This window comes from Pempheris klunzingeri, chromosome 5 (genome assembly GCF_042242105.1).
Source record: "Pempheris klunzingeri isolate RE-2024b chromosome 5, fPemKlu1.hap1, whole genome shotgun sequence".
Classification (NCBI taxonomy): domain Eukaryota; kingdom Metazoa; phylum Chordata; class Actinopteri; order Acropomatiformes; family Pempheridae; genus Pempheris; species Pempheris klunzingeri.
Genome location: NC_092016.1, coordinates 1,032,677 through 1,056,168, shown reverse-complemented (window position 1 = coordinate 1,056,168; position 23,492 = coordinate 1,032,677). Strand labels below are relative to the sequence as shown.

The 23,492-nt window shown below is 46.5% G+C and overlaps 5 protein-coding genes across 9 annotated transcripts in view; 3 read left to right on the top strand and 2 right to left on the bottom strand.

The window, feature by feature from the left end:
* Window positions 1-23,492, top strand: part of LOC139200906 (small ribosomal subunit protein eS17) — a 164,418-nt gene that overhangs the window by 108,611 nt on the left and 32,315 nt on the right. The window lies entirely within an intron of this gene.
* Window positions 318-7,824, top strand: LOC139201429 (uncharacterized). Its single transcript, XM_070830740.1, has 11 exons — window positions 318-375; window positions 752-977; window positions 1,786-1,843; window positions 1,929-2,403; window positions 2,976-3,067; window positions 3,173-3,271; window positions 5,649-5,718; window positions 6,205-6,296; window positions 6,377-6,495; window positions 6,582-6,681; window positions 7,536-7,824. The coding sequence occupies exons 2-11, from the start codon at window positions 844-846 to the stop codon at window positions 7,596-7,598; spliced, it is 1,302 nt and encodes a 433-aa protein (XP_070686841.1). The 5' UTR covers window positions 318-375; window positions 752-843; the 3' UTR covers window positions 7,599-7,824.
* Window positions 7,744-9,979, bottom strand: lyrm5b (LYR motif containing 5b). Of its 2 annotated transcripts, XM_070830742.1 has the most exons (5): window positions 9,766-9,979; window positions 9,583-9,645; window positions 9,307-9,459; window positions 8,861-8,917; window positions 7,744-8,129 (listed from the first exon to the last, which is right to left on the bottom strand). In XM_070830742.1, the coding sequence occupies exons 4-5, from the start codon at window positions 8,903-8,905 to the stop codon at window positions 7,923-7,925; spliced, it is 252 nt and encodes an 83-aa protein (XP_070686843.1). In that variant the 5' UTR covers window positions 8,906-8,917; window positions 9,307-9,459; window positions 9,583-9,645; window positions 9,766-9,979; the 3' UTR covers window positions 7,744-7,922. The 2 variants fall into 2 exon arrangements, with proteins under 2 accessions (XP_070686843.1, XP_070686842.1); XM_070830741.1 differs by lacking the exon at window positions 9,583-9,645.
* nedd1 (NEDD1 gamma-tubulin ring complex targeting factor) lies at window positions 10,545-19,454 on the bottom strand. Of its 4 annotated transcripts, none has more exons than XM_070830074.1 (16): window positions 19,376-19,454; window positions 17,610-17,753; window positions 16,925-17,019; window positions 16,319-16,435; window positions 15,504-15,644; window positions 14,874-15,103; window positions 14,523-14,724; window positions 14,230-14,335; window positions 13,878-14,009; window positions 13,398-13,448; window positions 13,224-13,313; window positions 12,679-12,845; window positions 12,400-12,595; window positions 11,618-11,759; window positions 11,452-11,518; window positions 10,545-11,021 (listed from the first exon to the last, which is right to left on the bottom strand). In XM_070830074.1, exons 2-16 carry the CDS (start codon window positions 17,743-17,745, stop codon window positions 10,917-10,919), a joined length of 1,977 nt encoding a protein of 658 aa, XP_070686175.1. In that variant the 5' UTR covers window positions 17,746-17,753; window positions 19,376-19,454; the 3' UTR covers window positions 10,545-10,916. The 4 variants fall into 4 exon arrangements, with proteins under 4 accessions (XP_070686175.1, XP_070686177.1, XP_070686176.1 ...); XM_070830076.1 differs by having other exon boundaries at window positions 13,878-14,006; XM_070830075.1 differs by lacking the exon at window positions 19,376-19,454 and having other exon boundaries at window positions 17,610-17,764.
* pclaf (PCNA clamp associated factor) lies at window positions 20,174-23,234 on the top strand. The gene is made up of 4 exons (XM_070830081.1): window positions 20,174-20,313; window positions 21,267-21,350; window positions 21,436-21,616; window positions 23,071-23,234. The coding sequence occupies exons 1-4, from the start codon at window positions 20,268-20,270 to the stop codon at window positions 23,111-23,113; spliced, it is 354 nt and encodes a 117-aa protein (XP_070686182.1). The 5' UTR covers window positions 20,174-20,267; the 3' UTR covers window positions 23,114-23,234.

Below are 23,492 nucleotides of genomic sequence, written 5' to 3'. Positions count from 1 at the left end.
CTTCACCCAGACCCTGGTGGCTGTGTTCATTTTGTGTTTGTGCTAAATTTAGTTTGGTTAATATTCACCATTTATTCATGATTAAAAACTGAAATAGTAAATAAGGGCATCAGGTTATAAGAGGAATTCATTTTGTTTGGTTTCATATACTTTATTCGGTCCTATTCTCTGATCCACCTTTATTAAAATTTTCTCTCACAATAAAAATAAAACTAAAAATGAAACTCGGTGCCCTCTAGATGAATTTTCGGTACTTTTCGGTGTGACACCGGAAGTCCCCGCTTTTGTTTTGAAGGGCACTTCCTGTTGTGGTTCCGGCGGCATCTCCACAGCGGACCGCCTGTAAAAAGGCCGACAAAGGACCACAACACCTCGGTAAAGTGGACAGATATCACTTTTATAATGTTGTTGTTGCTTGTAGCAGTAAAGTTTAATTGATTTTTCCGCTGATGTGTCGTCGTGTTCGTGTATCCGTAGCCACTTCTGCTAACTCTCTAAGCTAGCAGCTAACAAATGGACGCTATGGAGTTTGTTTCTACTGAGTTCCTGAAGGAGGTTTGGTAATAACACAGCTGATTTTAGCTCGTCTCTCTAATGTTTTAAGTCTTTTAACTCCAGGTTCGTTTTATTAGTACAACCTCTGTTAGTCTTGGTCAAATAACACAAGATTTGTGATAGATATGACTTGACTGATTATTCGGCGTGGTCTGTGTGTCTAACCCCCCCCCCCCTCTTATTGATTATCTCTCAGGTGAAGTATCACCTGTATCCAGGTGATATGAGTCCGGGTCCGGTGTGATTAAAGAGTGTGGAAGCAGGTGTCTGACAGTGCTGAAGGAGGCCATGGAGGATCCGGTAGCAGGCAGCCCCTGCTCCTCCGACCCGGACAGTCCTGGGGGTCTGAACCGAGGCTGCCTCCTGGAGCCGGCTGATGTCCTCTACCATGACCTGTCCATCATCGTCCCAGAGACTCCCAGGTGACATGACGGCCCCCTGTCTCCCACACATGTGCCACACCTGTCCAGATATAGATGTGTTTTTATGTAAAAGTATTTATCAGCACAGGTTTTCAGGCAGTGTAACAGTGTATGCAGCATTTATTGCCCCATCAGATCACACCCTAGATACTAACTATCGATCAGGCTGAGCTCATCTGATCCACTCACAAAGTGAAAGTGACAGTTCAGAGAATTTCGGGTTTTTCCGTGAACGTTAGCAGAGAAATGATGTGTTGTCAGTGTCTCTAAAGGAGAACACCATTATTATATTCTATTATATTACTATGTACACAGTCTGGACTCTAAATGACTGATGGGTATTTGGTTTAAATGGGCTTCAATGGCTCAATGGATCTGTTTTAACCTTTTTGATGCTTTATGTTCAGTTTAGTGTAGAAACAGCTGCTCTCTTCAAAGCAACTGGCCTCTGTTGATAGAAATTGTACTTGTACCTAGCATAGCAACATGCTAACGTTGGTCATGTGATCAACAGATCTCTGCTGTGACATCACAAAGCGTTTATACACACTTGTACTGAAAGATTGAGCACAAGAAAGAGAGAGAGGACGGTCTTTCCTCAGAGTCTGAGGGTCTGTAGAGGGTTTGCATGTAGTATAATCAGTTCCTTTCCCACAGTGGGACCAATAAAGGAACATCTGAGCTCATCAGTTATCCTGTAAATAGGTTCTCAGTCTGTAGCTTCATCATAACCTCTGTTAACACTGGGACTCAGAAATCCCAAATACTTTCTGCTTGACTGACAGTTGATGAAATGTGTTTGTTTCAGCCCTCAGCTCGGCAAATGGAGGCGACGCGTTCGCATCCCAGAGGATCATTTCAGTCCTGTAAGTCACTGCTGCACATTTTGGTCAAAGCCTTACGCCGTACGTCTGTGTGTGTGGAGGCTGACGGCCGTTTGTCTGTCTGCAGGCGGCGGTCAGCGGCTCTCCGGGACGACCAGAACTCTCTGCCGACGGCAAACAAGGTTTTTCCCGTAAATCCAAACGGCGGCGTCTGGCTGCAGCGATGGGAGAGCAGAGCGTCGACTTCGTTCCAGCTTCAACTCTGAGGAATTTTCCTCTGGGCAGCTGGCTGGAGGCCCCGCTGTCCACTCCATCCTGCTCCTCCTCATCTTCCTCTTCCTCTTCCTCCTCCTCCTCCTCCTCCTCATCTTCCTCCTCATCTTCGTCCTCATCTTCCTCCTCCTCCTACCTCACACCAGTATCGGAGGGGGAAGTGCCGTCGACTGTGGCGGGCACCACAGTAGAAGCCAGTCCCGCCTATTTCAGCCCGAGGGGGAGACGAGCCTCCCCCTCTCCTCCCCCCACCACCTCGGACTCCCTGTCCTTCCTGACCGAAGAGGAGAGGAGGTGGCTGAACGGAGAGCAGGGAGACGCCTCAGCAGGTGAGGAGGCTGTGTGGAGATTTACTTTTCTCCTCTTGGTTTCTGAAAAGCGTCCACACGTCCTCTCCTGACCTCCAGTCTGATAGATAGATAGAAATACTTTATTGATCCCCGGCGGGAAACTTAACGTAGTTTGGAGAGCAGACAGACTCATCGGGGTTCCTCCTGCAGTGGTCTCATAACTGCAGAACCTGCCTGAGAATCTTGCTGTTTTTAAGTTTTCTCCAGTTTGGCAGTGATTCAGTGACGGTTGTCTGTTCGTCTGTGGGTTCACTGCAGACACGAGCTGCTAATAAATAATTCAGCTCACTTTTAACGGAGCCGGTTTGACAAGATGTAAACAAGTGATCTGACACAAACACTGACAGCAGGAAGGAAGCTGCTCCGCTCAGAATGGATGAACTATTTCTAGTTGGTTGATCCATGTGTCCAACGTCTGCTGCTTATCTGGGTTGTTTATTTAACTGTATCATGAAGAATTCTTGTTCTGTGCTGATAATGAATCAGTTCTGGTCCTGATGAGGAAAACATCTTGTCTGCTTCATCATCATCAGTTATTTCTTCTGCTGCAGCTCCGGAGCAGATCGTCATCAGCGACGATGAGGAGGCTGCGGTTCGCTCGGCGCAGGAGGAGGAAGACGAGGCGATGGCTCGAAGACTGCAGGTAGGATCCCTCACCCGCTGGCCGACACAGACGACTCACCTGACTCACCTGACTCACCTGTGCAGAGCCCCACAACGATCACGGTGCTGTTTTTGTCTCGCTCAGGCCCAGTTTGACCAGGAGGAGACTCACGGCAGACACCACCACCACCACCACCATCTTCACCAGCAGCATCATCATCTTCATCAGCAGAGCCACCACAGGGTGAGTGGGTTTCTTCTTGTCCCAACAGTGCCTCCACTCTGACTGAATTAAAGGTGCAGTCAGCAATTCTGGAGAAAGGATGTTAATATTTGAGCTCATCAGCGAAACAAACACCCCTCATGTCAGTGCTGCTCCTCCTGTTAGCTGCTCCCCCTGTTAGCTGCTCCTCCTGTTAGCTGCTCCTCCTGTTAGCTGCTCCCCCCTGTTAGCTGCTCCCCCTGTTAGCTGCTCCCCCTGTTAGCTGCTCCTCCTGTTAGCTGCTCCCCCTGTTAGCTGCTCCCCCGTTAGCTGCTCTTCCTGTTAGCTGCTCCCCCTGTTAGCTACACCCTTTAGCTCCTGCAGTTAGCTGCTCCTCCTGTTAGCTGCTCCCCCTGTTAGCTGCTCCCCCTATTAGCTGCTCCCCCCTGTTAGCTGCTCCTCCTGTTAGCTGCTCCCCCCTGTTAGCTGCTCCTCCTGTTAGCTGCTCCTCCTGTTAGCTGCTCCCCCCTGTTAGCTGCTCCTCCTGTTAGCTGCTCCCCCCTGTTAGCTGCTCCCCCCTGTTAGCTGCTCCTCCTGTTAGCTGCTCCCCCCTGTTAGCTGCTCCCCCCTGTTAGCTGCTCCCCCCTGTTAGCTGCTCCTCCTGTTAGCTGCTCCCCCCTGTTAGCTGCTCCCCCTGTTAGCTGCTCCCCCTGTTAGCTGCTCCTCCTGTTAGCTGCTCCCCTCGTTAGCTGCTCCTCCTGTTAGCTGCTCCCCCTGTTAGCTACACCCTTTAGCTCCTGCAGTTAGCTGCTCCCCTCGTTAGCTGCTCCCCCCTGTTAGCTGCTCCCCTTGTTAGCTGCTCCTCCTGTTAGCTGCTCCTCCCGTTAGCTGCTCCTCCCGTTAGCTGCTCCCCCCTGTTAGCTGCTCCCCTCGTTAGCTGCTCCCCCCTGTTAGCTGCTCCTCCTGTTAGCTGCTCCTCCTGTTAGCTCTCCCCCCTGTTAGCTGCTCCCCTCCTGTTAGCTGCTCCCCCCTGTTAGCTGCTCCTCCTGTTAGCTGCTCCCCTCCTGTTAGCTGCTCCCCCCTGTTAGCTGCTCCCCCCTGTTAGCTGCTCCTCCTGTTAGCTGCTCCCCCCTGTTAGCTGCTCCCCCTGTTAGCTGCTCCCCCTGTTAGCTGCTCCTCCTGTTGGCTGCTCCCCTCGTTAGCTGCTCCTCCTGTTAGCTGCTCCCCCTGTTAGCTACACCCTTTAGCTCCTGCAGTTAGCTGCTCCCCTCGTTAGCTGCTCCCCCCTGTTAGCTGCTCCCCTTGTTAGCTGCTCCTCCTGTTAGCTGCTCCTCCCGTTAGCTGCTCCTCCCGTTAGCTGCTCCCCCCTGTTAGCTGCTCCCCTCGTTAGCTGCTCCCCCCTGTTAGCTGCTCCTCCTGTTAGCTGCTCCTCCTGTTAGCTCTCCCCCCTGTTAGCTGCTCCCCTCCTGTTAGCTGCTCCCCCCTGTTAGCTGCTCCTCCTGTTAGCTGCTCCCCTCCTGTTAGCTGCTCCCCTCCTGTTAGCTGCTCCCCTCCTGTTAGCTGCTCCCCCCTGTTAGCTGCTCCTCCTGTTAGCTGCTCCTCCTGTTAGCTGCTCCCCCCTGTTAGCTGCTCCCCTCCTGTTAGCTGCTCCCCCCTGTTAGCTGCTCCTCCTGTTAGCTGCTCCCCTCCTGTTAGCTGCTCCCCTCCTGTTAGCTGCTCCCCTCCTGTTAGCTGCTCCTCCTGTTAGCTGCTCCCCTCCTGTTAGCTGCTCCCCTCCTGTTAGCTGCTCCCCCCTCTTAGCTGCTCCCCCTGTTAGCTGCTCCCCTCCTGTTAGCTGCTCCTCCCGTTAGCTGCTCCCCCCTGTTAGCTGCTCCCCTCGTTAGCTGCTCCCCTCGTTAGCTGCTCCCTCCTGTTAGCTGCTCCTCCTGTTAGCTGCTCCCCTCCTGTTAACTGCTCCTCCTGTTAGCTGCTCCTCCTGTTAGCTGCTCCCCTCCTGTTAGCTGCTCCTCCTGTTAGCTGCTCCCCCCTGTTAGCTGCTCCTCCTGTTAGCTGCTCCTCCTGTTAGCTACACCCTTTAGCTCCTGCAGTTAGCTGCTCCCCCCTGTTAGCTGCTCCTCCTGTTAGCTGCTCCCCCTGTTAGCTACACCCTTTAGCTCCTGCAGTTAGCTGCTCCCCCCTGTTAGCTGCTCCTCCTGTTAGCTGCTCCCCCTGTTAGCTACACCCTTTAGCTCCTGCAGTTAGCTGCTCCTCCTGTTAGCTGCTCCTCCTGTTAGCTGCCTAGCTGACTAGCTGTCATGGTTTGGTCCACCTGGTTAGTTTCCTGTCCAGTGGATGTTTTTCTGATGTGTTGGTTTGGAGTCTCTGAGTGAGGAAACATCCGTCAGGTCGTCGTAACGTGAAGCTGTGCTGCTCTCTGCAGTTCTACATGGAGCACAGCTGGATGCCTCATCTGCTGGCTGCTGTCTCTCCTCTGGTCGGCTTTGAGGACGGTGAGATCATCGACCGTTTCATTTCACGTCTTTGTTTTTGTGTTTCCTGTAAAAACGTTTCCTGGTTGCAGCTTCTCACCCTTTTGACCAACAGTCAGTGTGAAGGAGCCACTTTGGCCTCGTTGGGACTTATTTTACAAACCAAACCTTCATCTGACATCAACATTATGTTGAAGATGAAAACTGAGCCTGAATCTGCTGAAATAACCAGAGAAGACAGTTTCTTCTGGAAAATCTAATTGTTTCAAACCAGAAATCAGGAAGCAGAAAATGATTTAAAGAGTCGACATGAAGCTTAAATCTGCTCCACCATTTTATCTTTATTTACTCGTTTCTTTCTCTGTGTTTTTGTTTATGTGACGTTATGTCACCATGTACGTATAGAATATAAGAGTGTGTAGTTTTACTTCAGAGCAGGACTTGTTAGTGTTTTTACTTCCTCCACCAGTGGGTCTGGTGTTCACTTCATCTACTGTGTTTCTGCAGATCTGATTGGCCAACGCAGAAGACGTGGGCGGGGCAGGCGGAGGGACGTCCTGCCTGAGTTTTCAGGAGACCGTCAGGGAAACGACTATGAGGTGAGGAAGAGGAGGAAGAGGAGGCCCTTCACTCAGCCTCTAACCAAACCTGTGGACTGAACGTGTGACTCGTCTTTCAGGCTCTTCTGGAGTTCGAGGAGCGTCAAGGCAGCGTCGTGTCCAAGAAGCTGAGCCGGAGGGAAATCCAGAGGTTTCCCACCAAAACGTTCCAGTCAGCCGGCGGCGCCGGGAACACGCAGTGAGTCCAGCAGCCGGACCGGAGCCTGTACTGCTCACGGTGTGAGGATTTAACCCGTTAAATCTGTTCTTCTGGTCGATCCACAGGTGTCAGATCTGTTTCTGCGACTACACTGACGGGGAGAAGCTGAGGATGCTGCCCTGTTTCCATGACTACCACGTCCAGTGTATTGACCGATGGTTAAAGGTGACAGCTCACACACACACACACACACATTATGTTTTCCTTCAGGGATTTAAAAAGGAAAACAGGATTCAGATACTCTGGAACAGTTAATATTTAGTCTTTGAGTTTGTACTCAGAAAGATGTTTATGCTAAGCTAAGCTAACTGGCTTCTCACTGTTTTTAGAATTAGATCTCCTCAGCCAGCAGCCACCAAACAGGCTGCACCTGATCACAGTAGGTCCACTAAAAGAGCTTGTTTGATCCACTGACAGGCTCAGAGTGTTATTCTAAGTGTGTGACAGCATCATGGAAAGGATCCCTACAGAGAGAGACCTGGAAGATCCTTTTGGTTTAACCACAAACAGCACACACACCAGACTACATTCACTAAAACAGGGATTTTACATTTTACAATACAGGAGTTCCTTGTGTAGTTGCTGTAAGTTTTGTGTTTTAATATGTTATAGTTCAGATCTGAAATAACTTTTTAAAACACCAAAGTCACACAATAACACAAACACACTGACTGATGGAGGCAGCAGCAGAGCAACAGCTCCTGTGTCCTGTTCTCTAAAATCCCTGTTTTAGTGAATGTAGTCTGGTGTGTGTGCTGTTTGTGGTTAAACCAAAAGGATCTTCCAGGTCTCTCTCTGTAGGGATCCTTTCCATGATGCTGTCACACACTTAGAATAACACTCTGAGCCTGTCAGTGGATCAAACAAGCTCTTTTAGTGGACCTAGTGTTTAGACACCAAGTAAGAATAAAGGTTTCTAAATACTGGAGTTCTCCTTTAAAGACTGTTTCTAGTGTTTTCTAGATAAGATAACTGATGAACACCTTCAGCTCAGGTCTCACTGTTCTCCGTCCTGACAGGATAACACCACCTGTCCCATCTGCAGAGCCAACCTGGCCGAGGGCGCCTCCCCCCACCTCTGACCTCTGACCTCCTCCTCTCTACTGTTTTTTTACCGGGAGCCGACGGGCTTGTGCTCTCATCCTGACAGTATTTCAGCATTTCGTGTTTGACGGAGGACGACTCATCACTTCACACCTTGTTTTTTTTTTTAAACTTTTATTTAATCGTTCTCCCTCAGCGATGAATCTGCTGTGTTGTTGTTTCGTCTTAAGGACGGCATCCAGTCTGCTGTTAAATAAATTTTTCCTGTTACATTTGTCTCATTTCTTTAACAGGACGGAGACTTTAGGACAGATGGTGACTTTCCTGAGTTCTTCAGTCCGTCAGAGTCTCTGCAGAAGCGTTTATTCCTCGTAGTAGCGTTTCTTCATGGCTCTGTATTTCCTCAGGTAGTAGAGCGCCTCCAGCTCTCGGGCCACGTACTCCCCCCGAGCGATCATCTCCTTGATCTGCTCCGGGTCCTGCACAGACTTGTTTTTAGAGAACGCAGCTCTCAGACGGTCCCGGAAGTAGTCGCCTCCTTTAGGATAATCTCGTCCGAGGTAGAGGAGCTGTGAGAGGAGAGCCATTAGATCCAGTGATGCTCGTGGATATTTGTACGTTTTGGAGATGCAGAGAAAATGTTTACAGAAGCAGCTGGTTTCAATGTTTTTATTTCTCAGGGTAACTTATGCTTAAAGAATAATTTCACTGTTTCTCCCCCTGATGTCCACATCCTGGTGTCTGAGTGACTGGTAGGTAGATCACTACTGGTCCAGTAGATCACCTCAGCCAGCAGCCACCAAACGCGATCCTTTGGGACAACTGCACCTGATCACAGTAGGCCCACTAAAAGAGCTTGTTTGATCCACTGACAGGCTCAGAGTGTTATTCTAAGTGTGTGACAGCATCATGGAAAGGATCCCTACAGAGAGAGACCTGGAAGATCCTTTTGGTTTAACCACAAACAGCACACACACCAGACTACATTCACTAAAACAGGGATTTAAGAGAACAGGACACACACCAGACTACATTCACTAAAACAGGGATTTTATGTTACTGTGTGACTTTGGTGTTCACATTGCAGCCATTGCAGCCCGTTTGGTGGCTGAGGTGATCTACTGGTGATCTACTGGACCAGTTCCAACACTTTTACTACCTACCAGTCACTCAGACACCAGGATGAGGACACAGAGGATCATGGGTAGAGTACAGATATTCTTTAAGCATAAGTTACCCTGAGAAATAAAAACATTCAAACCAGCTGCTTCTGCATCACTAAAAAAAAAAAAAGACTCACATTTTTATAGAGTCGGACCACTTCAGCCCTCAGAGGATTCGCCATCGTCCGTCAGAGCTGGAAGACAAAGAGACCAAAGACAGTCAGATGTATTTTGGTCCTTTGGGAGATTTATTATACAGATCACAGAACTTCTACTTGAGTAATTCCATTTCTGTTCTTTACACTTAACTACAATTCAGAGGAACATTTAGTTTTAGTGACCTTTGAGATCATATCAGTATAAAATATCAACCAGCTGTATCAGTAAAGACTGAGACAGAAAGTGTCCAAAGACCCCTCCATCTTTACCAGCTGCAGCATTAAAGCTGTTTACCTGTGAACGCATCATTAACCTCCATTAACTGTAAACAGAAACAGTGTGGTAATAAATAAAGCCTTATAGCTTCTATATGATGGGAGGCAGTGACAGCAGATCAGTACCACACTGAACAGACTGGACTCACCTCTTCAGTCAAACAGTGGTTCCTCTGTCGGCCTCCAGCGGTTCAGCCGAGGTTCTGGAGCAGAGCTGACCGGCCTCCTGCTGCCGACGCCGGGGTGACTGAGGAAGAGGACGCCGCTGGAAGATCCGACCTCCACCTGACTTCACCGCCTCTCTGACACACGGGAGAACCAGTGAGGAGGCAAAGACACTCAAACAGCCTTAATCTGCAGTTTCTCCTGGTTTAATTCAAACAGATTAAAGCCTCTCTGGGCTTAAACAAGAGGAACTCTCTCACCTGTGCTAGCAGGAGACAAGCTAGCAGCCTGTTAGCTCACAGCTAGCCGGACTTTAACGTCACCTGAAGCAAATAACTTTAAATAAACAACTTTGCAGCAGAAACTCTGACTTCAGCCGCAGGACCTGAGAGAATAACAGCAGCGTTGAGGCCGCTGCTGACGGAGTAAAGTCATCTTCTTACCTGCCAGGTGACCTCTGCGCTCCGCAGCTGCTTGAACTTTCTCCGGCACAAAGTGCACAAACTCCCGCAGAGTTTGCTGAACCCTCGTTAGTGAGTGTAAATCTGATAAAAGCTCTAACGCTGCTGAGTCCGTGAGTTTCAGGCCGCGGTTTGTTTAAAACTCTTGTTTTTATTTAACGTTAAAATGATTTTTTTTTATTTGACGGTAAAACTTTTGTAACGAGCTCCACCTGACAACCAAAGAGCAACACGCGCTGAGATAGTGATCCACCGAGACTGACAACAAACGGGTCCGCGGGTCTGCGCATGTGCAGGGTATCGCACTGCCTGACGAGCAGCCTGCGGATTGAATTCTTGCTGCTTTTACTCTTTGTTTCGTGGACATTTTGCTTTAAAGTCTAATATTTGATTCTAACAAACGTGTTTTAGGCCAATTCACCTTCACTGTGAGAGAGTGAAGATGAACGGTGGAGCAGCGGAGCTCGAGGTTCAAACTAGACTAGACGAGGAGGTGGTGACGCTCACAGCCGAGCCCCTGGAGGGTCCAACACCACCAACAAAGACCTCAGAGATCTCACAGATCAGGTCCAGGCTGAAAAGCAGACGGCCGACCTCCTCAGGCTTCAGTTTAAGGAGAAAGACGTGAGGTTAAGCTGAGTTAAATCAAAGAACAAGATGTGAAATAAGAAAAAGGGTTCGAGCTCTTCAGCTGATGCCTGAATATTTAGGTTTTATTTTAAATCCAGATTTCAGTGACACAAAAAGGAGTCTTGTTTTATTTCCAATCTGATTTCTTGTTTTATTCTTTACACAAAGAGTTTCTCATTAATAAAAACATGATACAGACACACGTGAAGCGACCGGCTGCTGAGAAGGTAAGAAAACGTCCGTCTGAGTGTAAATGACCGAAGTTTAACCCTTTTTTTTAAAAATAAAAACACCAAAAGAGATCTTTGTATGTTTGATCACACACACACCATCTGTTTGCTCTTCATCTCACTTCTGTGTCGCTGCTGTTCACACAGTCCGACTGAAGAGAGGCAGCGATGGACGACAGTTTGTCCCCTTCAGGGGCGGCGGGGGGGCAGCGCCCTGTAACCGTCTCTCACCTGCACATCAAACCGTCCGAAGGAGGATAAACTCCCTGCAGGTCAGTAGTTGGTCTTCAGCTTGCGGTTCTCCTCTCTCAGCCTCTCTACCTCCTCCACCAGAGACTCGTTCACCGAGTATTTCTCAATCAGGCCGTGGATCTCGTTCTGAAACATCAGAGGAAACGGCACAATAACTACATGTGTGTTTACATGTGATCAGAGGAGTCACAGGTTTATCAACACGCCTCAACTCAGAGAAGATTACAGACTGAACACGCCGTCATATCTGAGGACATTCTGCAGACAGTGAACTGTTTATACAACATCTTAAAACATCTGGAAAGAGACTTTAAGGTGTAAAATCACTTGAGTTTAGTGACCAGGTCTGTTTCTAAACTCATGTCTTACTGTAACTGGAGGTCGGAGAGAGCAGCCAGATTCTCCTGGAGCTAATGCTAATGCTCACGTTTTGTCTCCCTTTTAAATAAAGTTTTACTGATTCAGAAACAGGACAAAAAACAGATGGAGAGAGGGGACTGGACTGTAACCAGGCTGCCGGAGGAAGACGTGAGAGACAGAGTGTGATGATTCGTACCAGCTGGATGTAAAACTGTCGGACCATCTCCACCTGCAGGTTGACGATGTCTCTGTGGCAGGCGTCCCTGAGGAGGGGGGAGGAAAAACACAGACACCGTGAGGCTCCTACATGCCTCCATGTGGGGTTTGTTTAAAAAGGCAGGGGTCAAAGGTCAGGGGCAGACCTGAAGTCCTCCAGAGTTTCATGGATCATGTTCTGGATGAAGTGGATCTGCAGGGAGGTGAGAGGAGCAGCTCCTGCCTGTCCAACCACCTCTGCGATGTTCTGGGAGAGAGAGGAGGAGACTGCCGCCGACAGAGCTGGACCTGGAGCAGCAGACGGTACCGTTTGTTTATCCAGCAGTTTGGCTGTTTCACTCAGTCTTTAGCCCCTGAAGACTATGTGACAGTAACATGCTCTAACAGTTAAAGGGTCATTCTGGTATTTTTAAACCTGGGCCCATATCGCTCTATTATATCGCTCTCTGCACACACACCAGACTACATTCACAAAAACAGTGATTTTACACTGCAGAACACAGGAGCTGCTGATCCACTGCTGCCTCCATCAGTTAGTTTATTTGTGTTATTGTGTGACTTTGGTGTTTTAAAGGGTTAATTTTGGTACAACACAACAACTGTGTAACACACACTAACACAAACACACTAACCGGTTGAGGCAGTGCTAAACCAGTAACTCCCATGTTAAACTACTGTTTTTATCAATGGAGTCTGGTGGGTTTGAACTGTTGATCTGGTGCAGTTGTCCCAAAGGACCACGTAGGTGATCTACTGGACCAGTTCCAACACTTTTACTACCTACCACTCACTCAGACACCAGGATGTGGACAGAGAGGACCCAGGTTTTAAAATACCAGAGCTCTGAAACACTCCCACCATGTAAAGTTTGTTTTATCAGGTTACACTGAGAACAGTGATGTCGGTACATGGCAGTGCTGCCACCTACCTGCTGAGGTGGTGGTGGTGGGTGGAGGTTGGACAGGTGAGTCGTAGCTCAGCTGAGCCTGAATACCATTGGCTCTCCTGAGGCTGGGTTCTGGCGTGAAGAAGGGCGGGGCCGGCTGACTGTGATTGGTCTGCTGGGATGATGTGGGCGTGGTCTGACCGTCCCCCTCCTGACTGGAGCTGCTGGCCTTGTCGGACTGTCAATCAACACGTTCATTACTCTGTGCTAACGGTCACTTTGAGATTCATTCATAAACAGACTGAGGTCAGAGGTCAGCACCTTTCTGGAGTCACATGGTTCAGCCGCTGCAGCCGGAGCGGGCTCCTCCTCTCTGATTGGCGGAGGGGTCTGGAAGGCGGACAGCGGGCTGTAGCATCGCCCTGCAGAGGCGGCCAGGGGGGTTCCCAGGGGGGTCTTCCGGTGTGAGCTGCCACCTGAATGAAGGTCTGTAACACAACAAGTCCCATCTTAAGTCTGAAGTGAGTACAGTGAGTAAAGGCCGCCCTCTCTCTGTTCCTGCTCCATCTTTAGTAAATCTGTGTGAAGAAAAGCTGTTGGTCTGTTTGTCACTTTACTGCACAGAAGAACCATAAAACTCTAGAAAATGTTACTACTAAAAACAAAGGATCAAAATCGATGTAGCAGAACCAGAAATATCCCACACATTCATCTAACATGACAAAAGCCTGCGCCTACATTACCCACAATGCAACTTGAGTGCTTCCCAGAGCCACACACTGACGTGAAGTCCACCTTTTAAGATCTGAAGCCATGTTTTCAGGCACTTTAACGACTGACACGAGCAGAGTGAAGGAGGTTCTGACCTTCTCTGACGGGGGAGAAGACGTCCAGGCTGGCCCGACCGACGACCTGCTGACCCTCCCCGTCTCTGGACAGCATCTCCAGGCTGGTTACTATGGAAACACAGCATCAGAGTGAGTCCACGCCACCGGCAGCATCGATCAGACAAAACTTCAGTCAGACACTTCCTGTCGTACCGTGTGTTCTCCCAAACGGCGTGTCGCTGGTCGTCCCCAGAGTCCTGGAGTCTGCACAGAACGAGGACAGAACGGAGAGCTGACGGCGGCGCTGTGGTTGAGTGTTAACCTTCAAAAGGACCCGACATCTTTTGGTACTTCCACTAAATACATGCAGCTCAAACACGTCATCACTCTGAGATGTAAAATGGAAATCAGCTCACCGATAATCTGAGTTTCTGAGACTTATGACTGTGACGTGTTCTGGATAAGATTCTAAACTATTTCAGACAACAGACAACAAATAACACAACATAAAATAATGAATCGATCAAAATTCAGGCAAGTTCTGCAGTTATAAGGATCTTCTTGTTCTGTTAGCTGAGCAGGTTTATGGACCTTTACTCAGATTACTAATTTGGACAAACTGCAGGACTTTTAAAGGTTCCACTTTATAAAAACGCACTTTAACAAGTCAAGCTCTGGTGTGGAAGGTCTGACCTTCCCGAGCAGGAGAGAAGACGTCCAGACTGTTTCGTCCGACGCTGCTGAACTTCTCCAGAACAGGAAGCTGCTCCGTCCCCTGCTGGCCTTCAGCCTCCCGGTACATCACCTCTGCACCGGCGCCTCCTGCTGGACAACAACACTGCTCTTAAAGCTCGATTTTAAGGATTTATTGTTTGGTCTGTCACAGAAGTGAGAAATGCCATTTGTTTTCAGTTTTTGCTTAAAAAACTGATAATGAATCTATTATCTGGTTTGACGACTAATCAAACTGTTTCTGCTCTAATGCAATTCAAGAGTTAGCGAAGATACTGTGACATGTTTGCAGGGACAAACGGGAGGAACCGACCTGCACTGGTCACCTGTCTGAGGGGGGCGGGGTCTGTCTGGCTGTTTGACAGCTTGGTTGAGGATCTCTTTGTGCTGGCAATCTTGGTGGAGCCCAGTTTACCGGACTGGAGTAAAAGAAAGACAGAATGCAACGGCTGCAACGTGATCCTTTGGGACAACTGCACCTGATCACAGTAGGTCCACTAAAAGAGCTTGTTTGATCCACTGACAGGCTCAGAGTGTTATTCTAAGTGTGTGACAGCATCATGGAAAGGATCCCTACAGAGAGAGACCTGGAAGATCTGTTGGCACCTTGAGTCTGCTGGCGTTGCTCTGGAAACGCAGGCAGGTGACGGAGGTTTTATGTGCCACGGTGACCCTGGTGGGGGCGCTGGAGTTCCTCAGGTCGTACTGGTAGATCTTCCCCTGAGTGGATCCCACCACCAGACCGGTGCCGTCCAGAGTGAAGTCCACCGAGGTCAGCGGACTGTCCACACGGATGGACCTCAGCAAACTGGACACACACACACACACACACGGACACACACACGGACACACACACGGACACACACACGGACACACACACGGACACACCTTAATAAAAACAGAATACTAAGAAGGTAGAATGTGTCTGAAACACTGAAGAAACCACGTCAGCCTCACATCTTGCTGGCCGTGTCGTAGCAGACGATCTTCTTGTCCAGACCGACGCTGACCACCAGCAGCTCACTGGCGGGGGAGAAGGCCAGGCCGGAGCCCGGGGCCTTGTGGGCGCCGTCGAACACGTGGAGCTCCTTCTGGGTGTTGGAGTCCCACAGGACCACGGTGCCGCTGTCAGAAACGCTGCCCAGCAGGGAGCGCTTCAGCGAGGACAGCCGCAGGTCGTGGATGGGCTGGAGAGGAGACAGACGCTCTGTTACTAAAACACCAGCCGGTGTTTACATGAAGAAATCTTCCCTTAAAGTATCCCCAAGTCCTGAGAACAAAGTGTTTAGGCTTAATGTGGTGTGAACTCTTCAAGTTACACTAATGTCTTGTCGACCAGATGTTCATCGTGGATGTGGAGAAACACTCACACATCTGGAATGAGATGCAGATGAGCCCTGTGAGGTTACAGGTGACCTTCACAGGTGACTTGGACATAACCTGCTCGTACCAGTTGGAGTAAAGTCGTCTTAAAGCTGCAGACTATCTGCTCTGGTAAAACAGTTTCAGTTCTCTGTCTGTGGAGACGTTAATGTGAAGGATAAACAGTGTTGTGACAGTGAATCTTTCTCTACCCAACAGTCTCACCTGGTTGCTGCCGTGTCCGAAGGCCTTGCTGGACAGGTTGGTGGTCAGACTGTGGAGGACCAGATCTCCGCTGGTGGACCCGGAGGCGACGTAGCTGTCGTTGGCGTTGAAGGACACACAGGTGACCTCCTCCTTATGGTCCTGAGACACAGAGGGACACAGAGGGAGACCTCTAACCTTTAAACGGGGTTCGTACAGTAAAAGCTGTACGAACAGTAAACTTCTAGCACTTTCACAGAAAGCCTTTATCATCACAATGTCACTGTGTTTCTGTTACCAGCTATTTATTTTCATCATGACAACATCAACAAACATTTATCATTTGATTTAAGACTTGTTAACATGAGCGACTGTAGATGAAACACTGGATTATATACATGTAAAATCAGTAAATCAGAGTGGAAACCATCACTTATTGAGCTCAGTGTGCTTCGACCTCTGGATGTCTTGGTCACATGTTGCTGTATGTATCAGGTAACTGTGTGGAGACACGTCTTGTGATTATCTATGATCTACGAAGAGTCTTTTCTCAAACAGGCCCTTAGTTTGTTTGGAGGCTAGAAAAGATGTTTAATGCTTTTCCTCTGACTTCAGGTTCCTTATGAACAAGCTTTGTCTCTCTCTAATCTTCTATCATCTGTGTTTTGTGTATTATTTCACGTGTTGAGTCAGTTGCAGACAAGCTTCCTCCCCAGAACATATTCACAACATAACAGGTGATCCTCAACAGTCCCGGCAACTCGGCGAGCAACAGAAAACATCTTGGTTTCGTAGCGTTCACTGTGGTTTCCCCACGTGTGCTGCTCCTGCTTTACCTTGAGGGAGCGGTGAAGTCTCTTGGTCTTCAGGTCCCAGATGTGAACGCAGTGATCCAGACCTCCGCTGAGCAGAAACTTGGACGACGAACTCAGACACACACGGGTTTGCTTTTTCTGGGCGGATGATAATGAAGAGCAGTTGTTAGTGAGGGTCTGAGCGCCGACTGCAGGTAAAGGTGGACGCCGTCACCTTTTTAGAGCTACGCTGCTGTGTGACGGACACAGGCTGTATGTTGAGAGAAAGATGTTGCCACGGTGACGTCACCGCTTGGTTTGTGGACCACCGTTTTGAAGTTTAGCGTTTTCAAAATCTTGATTTTAGAGTCAGAGGTGACATGTGAGTTTTTTCGCCGCCTCTGATTGGTTGGCTGAGAGATGACTCGTCTCTCAGTGGTTAGTCCAAAGTGGACGATTAAGTCAGAATTAGATCGTTAGAGTTCGATCGAGGTGTTTGAGCTCACTGCTGCTTTACATTTACTGGTTTAGAAATCTTTGAAGCTCTGATATCACAACCTTTTGGGGTGTGTTCAGTCTGAGAACACGTTACACAGCAATAAAAACAAATAAATCAATGAAAATAGAAAACCGAAGCCGTGCACTCACCCCCTCAGCCAGCTCCACCACTGGAACAGGAGTGGATTTGAGGCTGGAAACCACCACTTTGTCTCCGCTGCTGCTGGCAGTGACCAGGTACTGGTCTGAGAGAACTGGTCAAGGCCGGTTCATCTTTCACTCTAAAATGTCCTGGTCAACCGACGTTAGTTTACACCGGCTTAATAAAGTCTTTTTTACGTTAGACAAGATTAAATGACAATATTTAGACTGATTCAGGGTAAATTTATGTGGATTCACAGCTGGATTAAGCAGTTTTGAGTCAGGGATGAACACCAGCGTCTTCAGCATGTGAAGAAAACAATCAGCAGCTTATTATTATTATTATTTATTAAGTGAATGATTATTCTGAGGCGCTTTTTAATCTAACAGGCTAAACTTTCCCAAGTTCCAGCTTTTCAAATGTTTTTCTTTTCCTACGTAAAAATAAAAATAATAATAAACTGAATATCTTGGTCAGACAAAACAAAAATCTTTGTGCTTTAAGAAAACTGTAAACGGCATTTTCCAACATGTTATATATGATTAATCAAGATAATCAGCAGATTATCAATAATGGTGGACACATGATTCACATACTAACTAATCAGCCTATTGATTAATTCTCAGTATTTTAGCATCATGGTTTTATCACTGAGCTGATAAAAGCACATGAACACATCGATCATCAGGATACTGTTGGAGCTCCAGCAGGCCTGTGCAACAGGGTGGCTGGTGCTATGGGAGTTAAACTGCTCCAGCGGCGCCATGGAAACCGCATCCCAGATCTTCACGCAGTCTCCCGTCGACACGAGGCGGGTCACCTCCTCCATGGCAACGCCTGCAGACAAACACACCAATTCAATGTGCGGTAATATTTCACAGATGTTTGATTCACGCAAAACTGTTCATCAGCTCGTCTTTTCACCTGTAAACAAAGTGACACATATTTGCTTGTTTAAGTTTAAGATTTTCTGTTTTTCTCTGTTGCTGGAGTTTATTCTGATGTTTCCCGATCAGGAAACTTCCACCTTGAGCTCTGGGAAGTTGGGACGGACTTAATCCACAGTTCTCTGGTCATTTCTAGACTCAACGATTGGATGATTCATTGTAAAAAAATAATCAACACATCACATCAACAAAATAATCGTTTGTCATCCGTCCGAATCCTCAGAGGGTTAAAGAGCTGACGTTTCAAAGCAGAACAAAGGAGCGACTCTAACTTCTGTTTTGAGAAGTCTGACGTTACAAACACGCAGAGGAACGGAGGAAGAGACAGAGATCACAATATGTTCTCTTCCAGGTCTCCATCAGGCCTGTTCGACGTCCTCCTGAGTCCACATTCTTCACATACGGTTTATCAGGAATGCTGTCGTTGTCATTTGTTCATAGTGTCATTTTGTTGGTCTGTTCTGTACGTGCCACATCTATTTCCTGTCTGTCTGTCTGTCTGTCTGTCTGTCCTGGGAGAGGGATCCCTCCTCTGCTGCTCTTTCTAAAGGGTCCATCCATCCATTATCTTATCCGTCCGTCACATTCACACCTACGGGTGTGTGATTTAGAATCACCACTTAACCTAACCTGCATATCTTTGGACTGTGGGAGACTCTCTGCTGCCGCTCTACCTCTCTCTTGGGTGTCTCATATTTTCACCCTGATACAACTGGAGGACCAGAGGACCAGAGGACAGAGGACCAGAGGACCAGAGGACCAGAGGACCTGTTGTGACTAGTGAGATCTAAATATAAGGATGACTAGGCCAAACAAAACACACGAGTTTTAAGATATTTTAGAGATGTATGCTGTGGTTTGGCCTCCCTGAGACTTTGTGGTCCACAGGTGTGTCTCCTCCATCCAGCTGATGAGATTAGTTTATCACAGGCCTCCTGTGCAGCAGCTTTGGGTCTTTACTGGTCTGAATCTACTATTTCTCTCTAACAGACTGACAGAAGTGGGCAGTGAAAGCAACAGGTGATAGTTTCAAAAGGTCACTTTGGGTTTGTTTTGTCCGCACAGACTAAACAGATAATAACCGACAGGTAAACTAAAGGTTAACTAATAATAGAGAAGAGTTAACTGACAGGTCAGCTGCAGCTAGCTAACAGCTAACAGTCAACAGCTGACTCTCGGGTGCTTTTGGTGAAGTTGGACAAACTTTTAAGATATTAACAACTATCAAACATGTGGTTGTTTCACTTCAAACCAGCGGTGTCACTTGGTGAACCGATGTTAGGTTGATTTGGTATTAATTAGCTTAGCAGTGACCAAACAAACGGCACACAAAGTTAGTTAAAGCTAGCTAACAGTCAACAAAGCTAGCTAGCTACAACAGAAGACAATATTAGCGGGTATAAAAGTTGGCGAACAAACGTGAAAACGGGTTAAACAAGCAAGGAACAAACAATAAGTTGTCGGCAAAAACTCAAATGTTTAAAGCTTTTGTGTGAAACGTGTCGTTCTTACCGTTAAAGATGAATTAATAACCGACAAGTTGTTCAAACTGTTTAGTTTTGTGTTCAGCCTGCAGCCAGTAAACCGCCACTACGGAAGCCAGGAGGGACAAAAAGGATGGCGATTTTTACTTTTTTATTTGATGATAAATATTTGCTTTACCATTAAATATGAATTACATATTATACACAAAGAGCGCAAATGTTAAGCCACAGCATTAACTTTAATTCAGGAATATCTTGGACAGCTCCAACAGCTGAGTCAATATCACCTGTACGTGATTTAAGCTGCTCAATAATAATAAAATAGTGCAGGATTATGACTGCACAAACTATATAAAAAAGATTATACTACAAGTACAAATACAGTATTAGTAAATAATCAAGGCCTGCTTAGTTTTATGACATTTCAGCTCCTTGTTAGACTAATTTAATAAAAAGGAATATGTTATATGATGGTCTGGTTGTTTTTGTTCCTCGTTAAAGCTTTGATTTGACATCATAATGCTGCAGATAATGTGAAATGAGAGGCTCCCGGCCTCCAACTCTCAACATGAAAATCAAGAAGAAAACTGATAATCTATAAGACTTAGAAATGTAAAAAGCTGTATTATTATTATTATTATTATATCATTATTATTATTGTTATTATTATTATTATTATTAATAAATGTATTATGGAATTATTGTAATGTGTTGGCAGCTGTAGTTACAACAATCCACCGGAAGATGGCGGCAATCATGCTACTGCTGTGTCTAGTCTACCAGAATCAGAGAAACAGAAGAAGAAATCTCCCGCCCCATCCGCTGTGCTTTTTAAACCAAGGCGGGACGCTTCACCTCGACCACTTCAGACCGTGTAGTTGGTGTTGAAACATCATTTGACTCTATAAGTCGCGACCAATATGGTGAGGACTAAAGCCGACAGTGTTCCCGGAACCTACAGAAAAGGTACAGTAACACGGCGCAGACGTTTATCGCGAATTAAGCCTAAAATAGGTGTTTTATGATTGGGTGGTGCAGTTTTTTAACGCAGTCTGGCGGGACGGGAGCGTATGAGCCAAACAAAGCTCGCAGCATAACATTATTATTTTCCCAGAGCAATTCTTTGACATAAACGATTTTTATTTTGTGATAATAAATACATATTGACCTGTCAGGGTGAAAGACAAATGTCAATCCAGGTTAAATCCAGGACAAGTCTGTCCAACAACAGCCTCCCGCCAACACGGAGGCTCAGTTCTTGGCTCCTCCTGAACAGCCGACGTGATTTAGTCAACAAATTGAAGCCGTATAATCATAAAAAATATTAGTTCTTGCTTAGTATTCTGATCCATGTGCTGGCATGACCATTTACTTCGTCTTTTCCAAAGGTTGGTGTCTTGCTCTGCGCAAACTGGCGCCAGTTTTGGGCGCCGCACTGCAGCTTTGTGCGGACGTCTCACCAAACCCCTTTATAAAAAGTGACATAATTAATTGTTCTTGTTAATCGACCAAGGCACATGTGTGGTAGGACACAGAGGACAACATTTTCTTAATTCATGGTGTCTTTTGGTGAATTCGGCATACAATTAACCAGCGGTTCAGCACTCCAGTTATTAAAAATGTAACTTTTAAAACTCGTATCGGGTGTCATTGCGTGTAAAGGCGCGTTTTAAATGCCCACTAATTTCAACAGCGCAGACATGCAGAGTCTGGTGCACACTTTCAAGCTGTTGCCTCTTCCTGTTATTTCAAACATGCTGTCTTAAAAGTTTATTAACTCACTGCTTGCTTTTTGTAACATATCCAAACATCACTCAGATTTTCCCTCTTCCCCCCCCACAGGGTGAAACTAGCTGTCATGTTACTACTGTTTATGACATGTGGCTGTTTTACATCCACTTTTCTGACTGTTTTTGCAGCTGTTGCCGCTTCTGCTCCCCGAAAGTCTCTGGGCTCCAGTTCGGCCAATTCCGCCTCCTCCAGCAGCCAATGCTCCACACCTGGTCAGTCAGTGCGGCCCCCACCTGTCCCCACACACAGTATGTGATATGATGGGGTTCATACTGACGTTTGTTTTTAACTTCACAGCAAAGGGCAAATATGCCGGCGGTAACCCAGTGTGTCCCCGTCCCACGCCGACCTGGCAGAAGGGCATCGGAGACTTCTTCGGTGGCCCCCCGAGGAAGCCGGAGAAGGAGAACCAGAGGCCCCAGGAGGTAGAGGATGGTGAAGAGGCCGGAGGCAGCGGGATGTCCAAGCCCAGCAGGAAGTATGTCTGCCTGCTGCATGAGTTTCATCTCTTTTAATTTAGAATTAAATGAGATGCTTCAGGGTTTCAGGGGACAGATTGTCAAGCAGACTAATTATTGTTGGTGATTAATCAGATAGTTTCTGTCCTGGTTAATTATTTGGCCTGTGAAACATCAGAAAATGGCACAAAAATCTTTTATTTAGCTGCTGTTGTACAAAAAATGAAGCTCAAAGTGCTTTATAGAGATATTCAGTAACAACAGAAGAAGAACAGCAGTAATTATTCACACAAAAAGCTTTTTTTGGTTAAAGTACTGTTTGTGTGAACATCTGACATCAAGTCAGTGTCACTAAAAGCTGTTTATTTTTTTGTTAATATTTAATTTCAAGAGGAAAATGAAGAAGCTGAGTCAACTGGAGAATAAAACTAGAGATGGAACAGACCGTTACTGTTTTCATTATGTTTTCTTGATTAATTGATCTATAAAATGTTGATTAATAGTTAAAATTTCATCCAGTCAGCATCCAAAATATAAAAACACTCAGTTTACTGCAAATCTTCACATCTGAGAAGCTAAAATCAGGAAAATTTTCTAATTTTGCTTGAAAACTAATGATTATTAAATCTAAAGAGTCATAGATTGTCTTTTAGTCCGACGTGGAATAGATTCAGTTTGTCTTCAGGTTTTTTTATCGGCTCTAGTCAACATTGGATTTCATTATTGATCTACGGTCGCTTCACACAAATCCCAAAACACTTTCCCAGCAGCCCCCAGTGGAGTCTCTCTCTCTCTGCAGGTAGAGTGAGTGAATATCAAAACTGTGCATCACCTGAGAACGAAGGAGGTGAATGACTGAGTTAGTGGTAAAGTTAGTTTTGTGTTACTGAAAATCAAACCCGATTTTTACCTGGGCCCTATTTATGCGTTTGTACGCCAGACTCCATTGACAAAACCAGTAATTTTACCTCGCAGAACGCTGGGGTTTCTGGTTGACTTGCTGCCTCGATCCGTGAGGGCGTTTGTGTTTTTGTGTTATTTTAAAACTTTAAAAGGTTAGTTTGGATTCAACACAATAGCTGTAACACACAATAACACGAACAAACTGAGGCAGCAGTAGACCAGCAGCTCCTGTGTTCTGTGAGCTAAAATAGCTGCTTTTGTCAATGGAGTCTGGTGTGTTTGAATATCCATGCTGTATCTGATTAAACAAAAAATGTAATCTTTAACTTACGAGTCTCTTAGACACCACGATGTGTTTAAAAACACCAGAGTTCCCCTTAACACAACATGCTGGTCCCACAGCTGACGTCATGTGTTCGGTTTGATTTTCAGTCGATTGATCAGCGTCAAACTTGTCGAGCCTCAATGTTTCCCAGGATGAATGAAATCTTTTAAAATCAGGAAAATAAGCTTTTTAAAAGAAGTTTGAGCTCATATTTGTTTTAATCTGATGTAATTTGTCCGCCTGCAGGTCCAGACCGCTGCCTGCTGAGGACGAGGAGGATGACGAATGAAGATGATGATGATGATGATGATGGATGAATGAATTTCGTGGCATTTTAATGTACATCTGTATATATTTTTTCTGATGAATTCACTTTGTATAGTTCATTAAACTGTTTGTGTTGTTTTTAATCCAGAGCATCTCGTTGCTTTACAACCTTTTTTTTTTTTGTTGCGGGTTCAGAAAATAATTTCAGGTTTTTTGGCTAAATGTGAATTTATAAATGATTTTAAAAATGGAGGAAAAAAATCCCCTGTCCTCACACACAGTTCTCCTCAGACTACATGTCATATCTTATAATTAATTCCTATTATAATTCAGTGTAATAAAAGTAAATGAAGACTGAACTCTAACTGCAGTACGTTTGTGTAAAATGAGTCATTTTGGAT